Source organism: Ictalurus furcatus, chromosome 17 (genome assembly GCF_023375685.1).
Source record: "Ictalurus furcatus strain D&B chromosome 17, Billie_1.0, whole genome shotgun sequence".
NCBI lineage: Eukaryota > Metazoa > Chordata > Actinopteri > Siluriformes > Ictaluridae > Ictalurus > Ictalurus furcatus.
The window spans coordinates 258,126-273,616 of NC_071271.1; the positions used below are offsets into that span (position 1 = coordinate 258,126).

The 15,491-nt window shown below is 42.8% G+C and overlaps 1 protein-coding gene across 1 annotated transcript in view; it reads right to left on the minus strand.

The window, feature by feature from the left end:
- Positions 1-3,053: 3,053 nt before the first annotated feature.
- The window catches only part of LOC128621674 (caseinolytic peptidase B protein homolog), a 30,546-nt gene continuing 18,108 nt past the window's right edge, over positions 3,054-15,491 (minus strand). Inside the window, exons 4-5 of the mRNA XM_053647623.1 lie at positions 7,346-7,450; positions 3,054-3,341 (exon numbers count right to left, since the gene is read on the minus strand). Coding sequence (XP_053503598.1) covers positions 7,366-7,450 — 85 coding nt within the window. The 3' untranslated portion in view covers positions 3,054-3,341; positions 7,346-7,365. The remainder of the gene's footprint in view (positions 3,342-7,345; positions 7,451-15,491) is intronic.

The following is a 15,491-nucleotide window of genomic DNA, read 5'->3' on the forward strand; positions in this document are numbered from 1 at the left end:
AGAGAGACAGCAGGAGAGAGAGAGACAGATAGAAACAGAGATTCATCCATCTATTTGCATGACTCCACCCACATAGATTACATATTCATTAGAACAAACACACATAACAGACAAAATTAGTTATTTTCTCATTTTTGTGGCTGTTTATTCAAGTTTGTACATGCTATTACATACCACACACACACTTAAAACATCAGGTCTGTGCGTGTGTGTGTGTGTGTGTGTGTGTGTGTGTGTGTGAGAGAGAGAGAGAGAGAGAGAGAGAGAGAGAGAGACTCCCTACTGCTTATTCAATTAAAACTGATGCGTACCAGCTCGACTATTGTTCCCTCATTACAGGACATTTGTGTCTGTGTGCATGTGTGTGTGTGTGTGTGTGTATGAGAGAGAGAGAGAGAGAGAGAGATGGTGACCATAGCGATGGTTTCCGTGGTATCCTCAGGGATTTTTGTTTTGTTGCCTGACCTGCACTGCCCGAGGCAAAGACGTGTCGATACACAGAATGTGCTCATACTCATCACATTTAAAACACAATAAATACAGACGTGCAAAGATTTTAGACGATACGAACAAATTATTTAGGTCATGAAGCAAATCTCAGAGCTCTGTTTCTTTTCATTTCCGTCACTTTTGATGTGTAAGTGTAATTTCCTGCATCACTTTACACAGGAACTCTTCCACAGCGTCACTTCATCTCTACACCATGGCGAGTGTTTACTGAAAATCTCACACAGCCTTTAACTCACTCCTAACATCAGCTTTAAACACTTACCCGAAGCACACGTTAACTAACAGCCATGTGTTAAGTAAAGATCTCCTTCCTGTCCTGATTAAAGACTGGAGTTAATCTCAAAATATCGTCAATAAAACTCTGAACACAAACAGAGAAACACCGATCGATAGCCAGCCGACATAAAAAGAGAAAAGTAATAAAGAAACACTTCCCTGTCCTCCTGTTACACTTCCCTCCTTCCACTCTCAGATAATAAATAGCATCATTTAGCCTTGTAATATCACACACACACACACACACACACACACACACACACCCCTTTGGGCATGAGCGTTAAAGACAATCACTACTAATGATTAGCCAACCCTTGGAGGGATATATATGCGTGCTCACACACACACACACACACACACACACACACACAGATTTAAAGATAAACCAGCCTCTGTTAAATGTCTTTCCCTTTTCAGCTGGTGGTTTTCCTGTTTCTGCCTGAGGGTCAGGGTTCAAAGGTCATGGTTAGGGTGATTAGTCACCTCACATGGCCCTGAGCGGTGGAGAAGCCAAGGGCCGGCGCTGCTCTCTTCCCCAGCGAGAGTGAGCCGAGCCCGGGGCCAGGAGTAGCGCAAGACCAGGGGGACGTCCTGCAGGCTGGTGATGAATGGAGGGTCGAGGAGGAAATGTCTGTCCACTCATAGGGGAAATAAGGTGTGACCAGCCATCAGCCAAGACCTGGGTCATGTGTGTGTGTGTGTGTGTGTGTGTGTGTGTGTGTGATGAACGCAGAGACACCACAGAGTCTGCAGGTATGATGGCACTCATATGTTCTATGGGTTATTAAAAGCATCTAGAAACCGGCAGACGAGTGACCAGACATGACACAAAGACAAAAAAAATGCACAAAGCCGGTAAGTGTAAACTTCCTCTGTCCTGAAGATTTGGGACAACTTCCAGCTTCCAGCTTTTACTCTGACTGTTACACAGCTCTGACACTGGAGACCTCCTTCCATACACGTTACATGAAACATCTCCTTACAGAAAACTTCACCCTATCAACGATTACGGTTTTCTTTTTAAACATTAGTTTATTGTCAGTGGAGCGTCCGCTTGTACACGTCTCTGTGAATGATCTGTTGCTATAGAAACGATAAGGTTATAGAACGAGTGCAGTAATATAAACCTGTGATGTGCAGCTGCACTACTGGCAGAGCTGCTGTTACAGAGAATTAATCAACACCTCCTGACCAATCAGGATCCAAATGCAACAGCAAGATGTTGTAAAACATATTTAATGCACTAATAACACACTTTAAGAGTGTACTACAATACAGTATATTATTATACAGGAAGACATTTTAGCCAGATGATAAATATATATATTATATTAGAGATGCACCGATGATACCGATTATCGGCCGATAGTTTAAAAAACATCCGACGATCGGAGGAGATTAAAGAGGGCGGGAAAACACGTGGATTTGGTGCTGTGTGTAAAGAAGTCTCCTTGTGGTGGAATGATAAAACTGCAGTGTGTAATCTCTGTAATCTCTGCACTGATAAAACTTTACTGTGCACGAATGAAAAATAAAACAGATGCTGGTGTGACGGTTCTTCTATCCTGCGATCTGATATTGAACGTAGTGTGATGCGGAGGAAAGCCGGTGCTGCTGGGTAAACGCGGTGTATCAGACACACTGCAGTTCCACAGGAAAATAACATTTATATTCCATTCTCTCTGCTGTGCACTTTACTGGAGTCATCATCGCGGTGATGATGTCATCGTTCTGATCGATGGTTCCTGACATCTGACGCTGCTCTGTCTGCCAGGGCGTGGCCTCCTGCTGCCGAGGACTCTGGGTAATGGGCTTTTTAATCACTAATCTGATTGTTTTTGATATAAAAAAACTATTTATGTAAAGTTCTCCATTTTATTTGGAGATGCATTTAATATCTGAGGAGAACCATTTCATTTCTGGACAGAGATTTGAGACGAGGCTGACACGCAGAGTGTCCCGTCTGACGTACGCAATTTTTCATTTCACATCATTTCCCTCATTTTTCACTCAGGAGGAGTGTTTGCATATTGTATGGAGACAAAAAATAACAGTACGATGCTGCTATCTTTACCGAGATATCTAACCTGATACAGCTTCCAGGACAGAATAACAGAAAACACACACACGCACGCACACGCACGCACACGCACGCACACACACACGCACACGCACACACACGCGCACACACACGCGCACACACACACACCACACACACTCACATCACACACTTCCTGGCACCCTCTGGAGCATGTCAGTTGACCCGTGGCTCTTCTATCCCAGGGGTTAAAGGTCAACTTGAGCCTAACTGCGTCCGGCGACGGGGGTCACTTGTTTAAGGAGCCATTATCTACTGGTTAAGGAGTGTGTATGTGTGCGCTCGCACTGTATGGTACGGCCAGGTGTGACCTGATCTTTGACCTTACCTGCATCAAGGAGCATGCGCACAGTGCGGAGGTCATCAGCGAGTACAGCGTAATGCAGCGATGTGCAACCACGGAAACTGGCCCGAGTGCTGAGACGATTACTGAACTTGTCCTCCCTCATCACCAACACTGAGAGGGAGACAGACAAAGAGAGAAACATCTATTATTTATTCCTACAGTATTAGTCTTGTAACTGATAGTATTAGTGTTGTTATTGATGTGTTGTGATGAGTTGATACTACTCTTCAGACTGAGTATGGGGACGTGTTTTGTTTTGGATACTGATTAGTACTGATACTGAGGCTGAGCATGACCTGAGCGTGCAGAGCAGTATGAGAGAGAAGGTCATTAAACATGAGCGCAGCGTGCCGTGAATTTCAGCTCGTCTCGCAAGTAGACCTGAAGTGGGCGTGTCTCAGTGCTGAAAGAAGTGAAGTGCTCTCTCTTAGTGTGACAGATTCTGTCTCTCTGTGTCTCAGGAATACCTTCTGTGTCTACAATCCAGGACAACTTGTGCTCATATTTCATCCCTACACTCTCTGATCCTGCTCTGCTCTGCTCTCAGGTCGGCGGTCCTCACACACTCTACACTGTTTAAACTCCATACAACAAACATGTTTTATCAGGTTATTTATATTGTAGGAAGGTGATGTAGTTCCTCGTCTGGACATTTTCACAGTTCGCGGTCTGATTTGCATTAAAAATGAATATATACAGTGCTGTGAAAAAGTATTTGCTGATAAAAAGTATAGCCTGATTTCTTCTGTTTGTGTGTGTGTGTGTGTGTGTGTGTGTGTTAACTCATACTATTAGTTAAGCATAAAGCATCCCCACACCATCAACACTGCCTCCACCATGCTTGACTTAGGTATGATGTTCTTTTTTGTGGAATTCTGTGTCTGGTTACGCCAGAGTAACGGGACCCCTGTCTTCCAAACAATTCCACTTTCGACTCATCAGTCCACAGAACATTCTCCCAAAAGGTTGAGGATCATCAAGGTGTGTTTTGGTGAAATTCAGACGAGTCTTAATGTTCTTCTGGGTTAGCAGTGGTTTTCAACCTCGCCACTCTTCCATGGACGCCATTTCCCCCCCAGTGTCTTTCTGATAGTGGAGTCATGAACAGTGACCTTTATTGATGCAAGAGAGGCCTGTAGGTCCTTTGATGTTGTCCTTGGCTCTTTTCTGACTTGCTGGATGAGTCGTCGCTGTGCTCTTGGAGGAATTTTGGAAGGTCGACACTTTGGGAAGGTTCTCTATGTGCCGAGTTTATCTATTTGGAGATAACGGCTCTCACTGTGGTTCTTTTGGGAGTCCCAGAGCCTTTGAAATAGCTTTGTAACCCTTTCCCAGACTGATGTATTCAATCACCTTCTTCCTCATCAGTTCTGGGAATTTCTTTCACTTTGCCACACTGTGTACTAGATAAGATCTTTAACCAACTTCATGCCAGTTGAAAAAAGTTCTATTTAAGTGTAGATGTGATGAACAGGGTTTGCAGTAATCAGGCCTGGTTGTGTCTAGTCCAGCTGAACTCATTATCAATGCATTTCATAGATTTGGAGAATAAGTAACTACGGGGGGCAAATACATTTTCACACAGGCCCAGTTAGTATTGGATAATTTTTTGCTTCAATAAATAACATTTGTTTTATCTTAGATGTTGTTATATTTTCTGAAACAATTAGTATGAGATGTACACAAAACAGAACTCAGAATGGGGCAAATACTTTTTCACAGTCGTCTGTTCATCAATGTCACCTGATATCAGTACAAGCAAATGAGCACAGTATCAGACGATACCCGGATACCTGTATCTGTATCAGTGCAGCCCTAGTCTTTGACTAGGGTTTGAGAGATAGAAAGAACAGAGAGACGGAGAGAGAAAGAAGAGTGAGAGACAGAGAGAGAAAGAAGGAGTGAGAGACAGAGAGAGAAAGAAGGAGTGAGAGGCAGAAGAGAAAGAAGGAGTGAGAGACAGAGGAGAAAGAAGGAGTGAGAGACAGAGAGAGAAAGAAAGAGTGAGAGACAGAGAGAGAAAGAAGGAGTGAAGACAGAGAGAGAAAGAAAGAGTGAGAGACAGAGAGAGAAAGAAGGAGTGAGAGACAGAGAGAGAAAGAAGGAGTGAGAGACAGAGAGAGAAAGAAGGAGTGAGAGACAGAGAGAGAAGAAAGAGTGAGAGACAGAGAGAGAATCAAAGACATAGAGACATAACAGAGAGAGAGTGAGAGAATAGAGAGAGAACAGAGAGTGAGAGAAGAAAGACAGAGAAAGAAGAGAGAGCGATAGAACCAGAGATAGAACCTGGGCTGAGAAACGGAGAACAAAGAGATGGAGTGAGTGAATAAAGGAGGAAGTTCATCTAGCGTCAGGAGGAGAAATATAAAACCTCCGAGCATTAAAATCCATAAAACAACAAACACATACAATTTTAAATATGTGTGAAGCTGATAAACAGAGCTAACAGTGTGAAGCTGTTTATTAGGTATTCACACAACCACACACACACACACACACACACCACACGCACACACACCGCATACATACATACTTCCTGTCCTTCACTCTCCTCCTGCACGTTCTCTCTCTCTCTCTCTCTCTCTCTCTCTCTCTCTCTCTCTCTCTCTCTCTCTCTCTCCTTGTCAGGGTCCGGTCGTCATTGGTAACTAATGTCTGAGAGCCGGATAATCACGGCTAACTCAATAAAGCGTCATGGAGAGAGGAGCACGCCATCCATCACACGTGCACACACACACACGCAGCAGTCGCAGCAGTCTTCACCGAATCACTCACACACACACTCACGAACACACACACACTTCTCGCTCGCCCATCCATCATAGTGCATCTGGGATGGCGGCCTCCCAGACGGCCCAAAAAACTGCCAACAATACAAATGTGTGTAATATACATATCATTATAAAATATGTCTCCTACTGCAATGTGTGTGTGTGTGTGCACGCATGTGTGGGTGTGTGTGGTGGGTTTTTTATGAAAAAATAAATAAATAAATAAAAAATAAACATGAGACGATTACATATATGCAAATAAGGTGTGTGAGTGCGTTTTAGATGGCCTTAATAACGCTGTCTGTGAGTGAATTGATATTTGTAATAAACACACACACACACACACACACACACACACACAGAAGGAGGGAGGGTAGAGAAGAATAACTCCCTTCTATGTTATGATTATTTTAAAGGAAGTTTCTCGGCTGTGTGGGAAAGATGAACCCGTGATGCTGATGAGTGACAGAACATCTGGCTGTTCATTTACTTATAAATATTACTCTCATTCCAATTACTTAACATGTCTAAGTACATGACTGCGTTAATGACAGAGCGCAACACAATCAACCACAGGAGGTGAAAATTCACTCGCTCTCTTTCTAGGAGGCAACAATCATGGTTTTAGAATAAATACGAATGTTTTTGATTTGTTTTTATTTGATTTGTCTCTACTCGCAGACACATGTTCTTATCACTGATTTCTACATAAAACTATTTCACAAACACACTGAGAGCGAATCCCAAACAAACTTCCTGTTCACTATATATGCTCACTACATACGGTACAGAACCCTATCTAGACCCCTCTCTAGTGCACAGAACCAACAGAACCCCAACACCACGCAGAAGAAGAGCCTACTTACTGTAAACTACTTACATTTAATATCACGTTTAAATTCATTTCTCTATATAATTAAAGGTTTTTCATTATAATTACAACTTTATATAAATTACATCTAGTCACTTAGTCAAAAAGTTCAGGAATGATTTGGGTTTCGATAAACATAATGAACTCTACACTCAGATATAAGGGACTGAACTGTAGCTTTCCTTGTTGCTAGTTATAAAATATTATTTTGTAAATTTTCATGATGTATTTTCACCTAGAAACATGAATATAGTGTTTTTAAAAACCTTTCTAGGCACATAACTGAACTGGAAGTAGTTTTTAATGTGATGGTTGAAAGGTAAACTACACACAAGTAAAAGATTCACACTCTAGGTAGGAAATATGAACTTATTGTACCACAGCGTAAGAAGAAAAGGAATGAGTGTGGAACAGTAATCATACAGTACATTTCAGTAGAGCGTTAGTGTATAAACACACACTCTGTGTCTTACCCTCCAGTGAGTTTATGCCTTTATCCCGTGCAGTTCCATAAACATTGCTGAAGTCGTCTCCCGAGGTTCGGATCAGCGCCGGACTCCAACAGAACCTGCACCACACTGAGAGACACGGAGAGAGTGAGACTGATTTATGGTCATCTCGTGGCACTATTTTCAATCGATTATAGTTCTAGAACATGTTTGAGGTGCTGACGGTCCTGTCGCTACACGTCTGAACACGTGTCCTGAGAAACAGTGACTCGTGCTGTGATTAACGATGAGTGCGCGAGCTCTGATCAATCAAAACGCCTCAAGGAATGTGTGAATGAATGTGAATGTAATTAATTCGTTTTACATCGATTCAAGCCCAGCTCCAAATCTTTCTGAACACACATCTGTAATCTGATTGGTTACAGCCACACTATCATCTTCTGAGAGTGCAGGATGACGTGATGACTGGTAGTGATATACACTATATGGCCAAAAGTTTGTGTACCCCTGACTGTCACACCAATATGTGCTTGTTGAACACCCCATTCCAGATTTATCCCCTCTTCACTGTTGTAGATTTCGGAGCGTGGAGGTGGGGATTTGTGTTCATTCAGCTATAAGAGCATTAGTGAGGTCAGGTACTGATGTTGGGTGAGGAGGTCTGGGGTGCAGTTGGTGTTTCAGACTCATCCCAAAGGTGTTCAGAGGGGTTGAGGTCAGGGCTCTGTGCAGGACACTCGAGTTCTTCCAGCCCAGCCTTAACACACCATGTCTTCATGGAGCTCGCTTTGTGTACAGGGGTGTCGTCATACTGGAACAGGTTTGGACCTCTCATGGCACTTTTCCACCGCACGGTACGGCTCGACTCTGCTCGCTTTTTGGGGGCTTTCCACCGTGAACGGTACCTGGTACTTTTTCAGTACCACCTCGGTCAAGGTTCCGAGCGAGCCAAGCCGATACTGAATGTGAGCCACGCACTGAAGGAGTAGGGAATTCTCCTTAACGAGCAGTTCTGTATTTTGCCTGAATAAATGTGTGTCATTTAATATATTAAATATTACCTTACTTTGCGTAAGGTAATATTCTATTAATATTCTATTAATATTAATATATAAATATTAATAAATATATATTATATTAATATTCTATTAATTGAAAATGATGCATTATTTATCTCATTACAGATCACAGATTACAACAAAGTTTCTGTCTTAGGTTTTTACATCTCGCTTTTTACCGACCTCCAAACAGGCGTTTACCGAAGTCTCTCCTGTCACGGCTGAATCTAACCTAGTCACATCGAGCACTACGTAGGTTCTAGAGCGCCGTTATTTTACATCCTTAATAGGGTCCGTGTTCAGTGAACAGGAAAGGCATTTGGAATACGGCCTGAGCGTGTATCTGTACAGGGCTTCGATAATACATCATTATTCATGCGTGAAGGCGAGTGGAAGATGGCACCTACGCTGAGAAAAGCGCTGCACTGGAAAAGCAAGCCCAGAAAAGTAAAGCGAGATGAGCTGAGTCGAGTTGAGCTGTACCGTGCAGTGGAAAAGTGGCTTTAGTTCCAGTGAAGGGAAACTGTAATGCTACAGCGTACAAAGACATTCTATACAATCGTGTGCTTCTAACTTTGTGTTAACAGTTTCGGGAAGAACCACATATGCGCGTGATGGTCAGGGGTTCACATACTTTTGGCCGTCTAGTGTATAAAATTGACGTCTCACCTATTTTGATTGTAAATCAAACATGTTCCTGATATAACACCGTACCACCTGTTCCTCACTCCCACTGGTCTCAGTTCACTTTTTCACATTAATTACCCCGCCCACTTCACATCACTAACGGTTGCTCCACTCACAGCTCAGGGAAACATCAAGAGAAGCTCCAAACAAAGAAGAAAAGGAGGCAGTCATCTTTCTCCACATCACACATCTCCGAGTTTAAAGTGAAAACTGAATACTGAAGAGAACAAATAAAATGAAAAATTCAGAAGCAAATCTCACGCGTCACATCCAAAATGTCACCGTAGGTTACCATCGTTATGGTAGGAGGTGTACTATGTTGATGTGCTACTGAGTACAAAATCAACTAAGATCGTAATGACCAAAGTATCTGACCTGTCACTATAGAACTCTTTTTTCATCCTAACTTGTACGATATTATCATAGAAATAGACCCCAACATGCCAAACAAGGGAGTCTCCGCTGTTGCCGTGGTGATGTCCGTCTTGCCTGTCCACCTTAGTACACACTTCCCATGCTCCACTGCTCTTCTGGAGCAAACATATGCTTCGATCTTCCGGAAAATTCACCCAAACAACACGCACCAAAAGAGTCAAAACAAGCGTGTAACCCTGAGAGACGAATTCGAGCTTCAGGTACCCGACTTCCGACATGTTATGTTTACCCAGTCACTGTCATTGTCAATGTGCACTTAACTGAGAGTCTAGACATGCATGCACATGCGCACACACACACGCACACACACACACAGAAAACCTAGCCCTCATTAAAGAAGATCAGCGATCAAGGTTCCTTAAAGAAGATCAGCGATCAAGGTTCCTTAAAGAAGATCAGCGATCAGGGTCCTTTAAAGAAGATCAGTGATCAAGGTTCCTTAAAGAAGATCAGTGATCAGGGTCCCTTAAAGAAGATCAGCGATCAAGGTTCCTTAAAGATGATCAGCAATCAGTGCCCCTTAAAGAAGATCAGCGATCAGGGTTCCTTAAAGAAGATCAGTGATCAAGGTTCCTTAAAGAAGATCAGCGATCAAGGTTCCTTAAAGAAGATCAGCGATCAAGGTTCCTTAAAGAAGATCAGCGATCAGGGTTCTTTAAAGAAGATCAGCGATCAGGGTTCTTTAAAGAAGATCAGTGATCAGGGTTCTTTAAAGAAGATCAGTGATCAGGGTTCTTTAAAGAAGATCAGTGATCAGGGTTCTTTAAAGAAGATCAGTGATCAGGGTTCTTTAAAGAAGATCAGTGATCAGGGTTCTTTAAAGAAGATCAGTGATCAAGGTTCCTTAAAGAAGATCAGTGATCAAGGTTCCTTAAAGAAGATCAGTGAACAAGGTTCCTTAAAGAAGATCAGCGATCAGGGTTCCTTAAAGAAGATCAGTGATTGATCTTCAGGACATCCATTGTACCCCTTTTCCTTTATATCAGAACTTCAGCTTAGCAAGCACCAGGAAGTGTTGAGATCTGGTCAAAAAAAGGTTCTGTTAGATTTTTTCTTCATGCATTTGACACGCATGTACCACATGGACAAAGAAGCCTATATTCAGACACAGACAAGAAGGAACATGACAGACCACACTGTGGAGAATCTGAGATAAAGAGGAACAACAGATGGAGACATTACTGAACCCAGAAGTCAGTAAAAGATGGTGTTGCACCTGACAACATGATTATGGCACATGGGCAAGAAATGACATGGTCAAAGTTACAAGCAGTGGAGATTTATTTAAAAAAAATAATAAATAAAAACTACATTATTATCATGAAGTCAAGCTTAAGAAAGAATTTCACATTTTTAAAGAATTATTAAACATAAATACTGGAGAACCAGTAACTCGGGGTTCCATTCAGAACGCCTCAGAATTAAGGGTGATGCTTTTTCGTAAAGAGAAGGGATTTGCTGTGACTATAAAAGAGAGGTTATGTTTTGCAGAGCCTCCTTTTGTCACTGTATGTTTAAGACTGGGGTCAAAAGTCACCCAGACCCTGACAAGCTCAAACTCAAACACAAATGTGTGTGGGAAAGACAGAATGTGGTGGGCAGTGAGGAGGTAAAAGGAACATAAAGAAAACTTGTTCACGATTGAACTATTTAGCAGATAACAGTGAGGCACGGTGATTCAGTGAGGAACAGTAAGACAATAAGACAGTGAGGTACAGTGAGGAACAGTGAGGCACAGTGATTCAGTGAGGAACAGTGAGGTACATTGAGATCGTGAGGACCAAAGAGACAGTAAGGAACTGTAAAGACCAATGAGACAGTGAGTACCAATGACACAGTGAGGAACAGTAAGGAACAATGAGACAGTGAGGAACAGTAAGGAACAATAAGGAACAATGAGATAGTGAGGAACAATGAGGAACAGTAAGGACCAATGAGACAGTAAGGAACAGTGAGAAGTGAGTAACAGTAAGGAACAATGAGACAGTAGTGAGGAACAGTGAGAAAGTAAGGAACAATGAGACACTGAGGTACAGTGAGGTACATTGAGATCATGAGGTAAATCGAAGAACAGTGAGACAGTGAGGACCAAAGAGACAGTGAGGAACAGTAAGGAACAATGAGAAAGTGAGGAACATGAGACAGTGAGGAACAGTAAGAACCAATACGACAGTGAGGACCAATACGACAGTGAGGAACAGTAAGGAACAATGAGACAGTGAGGAACAGTGAGGAACAATGAGACAGTGAGGAACAATGAGACAGTGAGGAACAGTGAGGAACAATGAGACAGTGAGGAACAGTGAGACAGTGAGGAACAATGAGACCGTGAAAAACAGTAAGGAACAATGAGACAGTGAGGAACAGTGAGGAACAGTGAGACAGTGAGGAACAGTGAGGACCAATGAGACAGTGAGGAACAATGAGGACCAATAAGACAGTGAGGACCAATGAGACAGTGAAGAACTGTAAGGACCAATGAGACAGTGAGGACCAAAGAGAAAGTGAGGAACAGTAAGGACTAATACGACAGTGAGGACCAATGAGACAGTGAGGAACATTAAGGAAAAATGAGACAGTGAGGAACAGTAAGGAAGAATGAGACAGTGAGGAACAGTAAGGATCGATGAGACAGTGAGGAACAGTAAGGAACAATGAGACAGTGAGGAACAACAAGACAGTGAGGAACAATGAGACCGTGAGGAACAATAAGGAACAATTAGACAGTGAGGAACAGTAAGGAACAATGAGAAAGTGAGGAACAGTAAGGAACAGTGAGGAACAGTAAGAAAGTAAGGAGCAGTGAGACAGTGAGCAACAGTAAGAACAGTGAGACAATGAGAGTGAGAAACAGTGAGAAAGTAAGGAACAATGAGAAAGTGAGGAACAATGAGACAGTGAGGAACAGTAAGGAACAATGAGAAAGTGAGGAACAATGAGACAGTGAGGAACAGTAAGGAACAGTGAGGAACAGTGAGACAGTGAGGAACAATGAGAGTGAGGAACAGTAAGGAACAATGAGACAGTGAGGAACAATGAGACAGTGAGGAACAGTGAGGAACAATGAGAAAGTGAGGAACAATGAGGCGGTGAGGAACAGTAAGGAACAGTGAGGAACAGTGAGACAGTGAGGAACAATGAGAGTGAGGAACAGTAAGGAACAATGTGAGGAACAGTAAGGAACAATGAGACAGTTAGGAACAGTGAGGAACAGTAAGGAACAATGAGACAGTGAGGAATAGTAAGGACCAATGAGACAGTGAGGAACAGTAAGGACCAATGAGACAGTGAGGACCAATGAGACAGTGAGGATCAGTGAGGAACAGTAAGGAACAATGAGACAGTGAGGAACATTGAGACAGTGAGGAACAGTGAGAAAGTGAGGAACAGCAAGGAACAGTAAGGAACAATGAGGCAGTGAGGAACAGTGAGAAAGTAAGGAACAGCGAGACAGTGAGGAACAGTGAAACAGTGAGAAAGTAAGGAACAATGAGACATTGAGGAACAACGAGACAGTGAGGAACAATGAGACCGTGAGGAACAATAAGGAACAATTAGACAGTGAGGAACAGTAAGGAACAATGAGAAAGTGAGGAACAGTAAGGAACAGTGAGAAAGTAAGGAGCAGTGAGACAGTAAGGAACAGTAAGAACAATGAGACAATGAGAGTGAGAAACAGTGAGAAAGTAAGGAACAATGAGAAAGTGAGGAACAATGAGACAGTGAGGAACAATGAGACAGTGAGGAACAGTAAGGAACAGTGAGACAGTGAGCAACAGTGAGAAAGTAAGGAGCAGTGAGACAGTGAGGAACAATGAGACAGTGAGGAACAGTAAGGAACAATGAGACAGTGAGGAACAGTGAGGAACAGTGAGACAGTGAGGAACAATGAGACAGTGAGGAACAATGAGACAGTGAGGAACAGTAAGGATCGATGAGACAGTGAGGAACAGTAAGGACCAATGAGACAGTGAGGAACAGTGAGGACCAATGAGACAGTGAGGAACAGTAAGGAACAATGAGACAGTGAGGAACAATGAGACAGTGAGGAACAGTAAGGATCGATGAGACAGTGAGGGACAGTGAGGAACAGTAAGGAACAATGAGACAGTGAGGAACAGTAAGGAACAATGAGAAAGTGAGGAACAGCAAGGAACAGTAAGGAACAATGAGGCAGTGAGGAACAGTGAGAAAGTAAGGAACAGCGAGACAGTGAGGAACAGCGAGACAGTGAGGAACAATGAAACAGTGAGAAAGTACAGAACAATGAGACAGTGAGGAACAATAAGGAACAATCAGACAGTGAGAAAGTAAGGAACAATGAGACAGTGACGAACAGTAAGGAACAGTGAGAAAGTGAGGAACAGTGAGACAGTGAGGAACAGAAAGGAACAATGAGACAGTGAGGAACAGTGAGACAGTGAGGAACAATGAGACAGTGAGGAACAGTAAGGAGCAGTGAGACAGTGAGGAACAGTGAGAAAGTAAGGAACAATAAGTCAGTGAGGAACAGTAAGGAGCAGTGAGACAGTAAGGAACAGTGAGTCAGTGAGGAACAGTAAGGACCAATGAGACAGTGAGGAACAATGAGACCGTGAGGAACAATAAGGAACAATTAGACAGTGAGGAACAGTAAGGAACAATGAGACAGTGAGGAACAGTGAGAAAGTAAGGAACAGTAAGAACAGTGAGACAATGAGAGTGAGAAACAGTGAGAAAGTAAGGAACAATGAGAAAGTGAGGAACAATGAGACAATGAGGAACAATGAGACAGTGAGGAACAGTAAGGAACAGTGAGACAGTGAGGAACAGTGAGAAAGTAAGGAGCAGTGAGACAGTGAGGAACAGTAAGAACAGTGAGACAATGAGAGTGAGAAACAGTGAGAAAGTAAGGAACAATGAGAAAGTGAGGAACAATGAGACAATGAGGAACAATGAGACAGTGAGGAACAGTAAGGAACAATGAGACAGTTAGGAACAGTGAGGAACAATGAGACAGTGAGGAACAGTAAGGATCGATGAGACAGTGAGGAACAGTAAGGAACGATGAGACAGTGAGGAACAGTAAGGAACAATGAGACAGTGAGGAACAGTAAGGACCAATGAGACAGTGAGGAACAGTAAGGACCAATGAGACAGTGAGGAACAATGAGACAGTGAGGAACAGTAAGGATCGATGAGACAGTGAGGGACAGTGAGGAACAGTAAGGAACAATGAGACAGTGAGGAACAGTAAGGAACAATGAGAAAGTGAGGAACAGCAAGGAACAGTAAGGAACAATGAGGCAGTGAGGAACAGTGAGAAAGTAAGGAACAGCGAGACAGTGAGGAACAGCGAGACAGTGAGGAACAATGAAACAGTGAGAAAGTAAGGAACAATGAGACAGTGAGGAACAGTAAGGAACAATGAGACAGTGAGAAAGTAAGGAACAATGAGACAGTGAGGAACAGTAAGGACCAATGAGACAGTGAGGAACAGTAAGGACCAATGAGACAGTGAGGAACAGTAAGGAACAGTGAGGAACAATGAAACAGCGAGGAACAGTAAGGAACAATGAGACAGCGAGGAACAATGAGACAGTGAGGAACAGTGAGTCAGAGAGGAACAGTAAGGAACAATGAGACAGTGAGGAACAGTAAGGAACAATTAGACAGTGAGGAACAGTAAGGAACAATGAGACAGTGAGGAACAGTGAGAAAGTAAGGAGCAGTGAGACAGTGAGGAACAGTAAGAACAGTGAGACAATGAGAGTGAGAAACAGTGAGAAAGTAAGGAACAATGAGAAAGTGAGGAACAATGAGACAATGAGGAACAATGAGACAGTGAGGAACAGTAAGGAACAGTGAGACAGTGAGGAACAGTGAGAAAGTAAGGAGCAGTGAGACAGTGAGGAACAGTAAGAACAGTGAGACAATGAGAGTGAGAAACAGTGAGAAAGTAAGGAACAATGAGAAAGTGAGGAACAATGAGACAATGAGGAACAATGAGA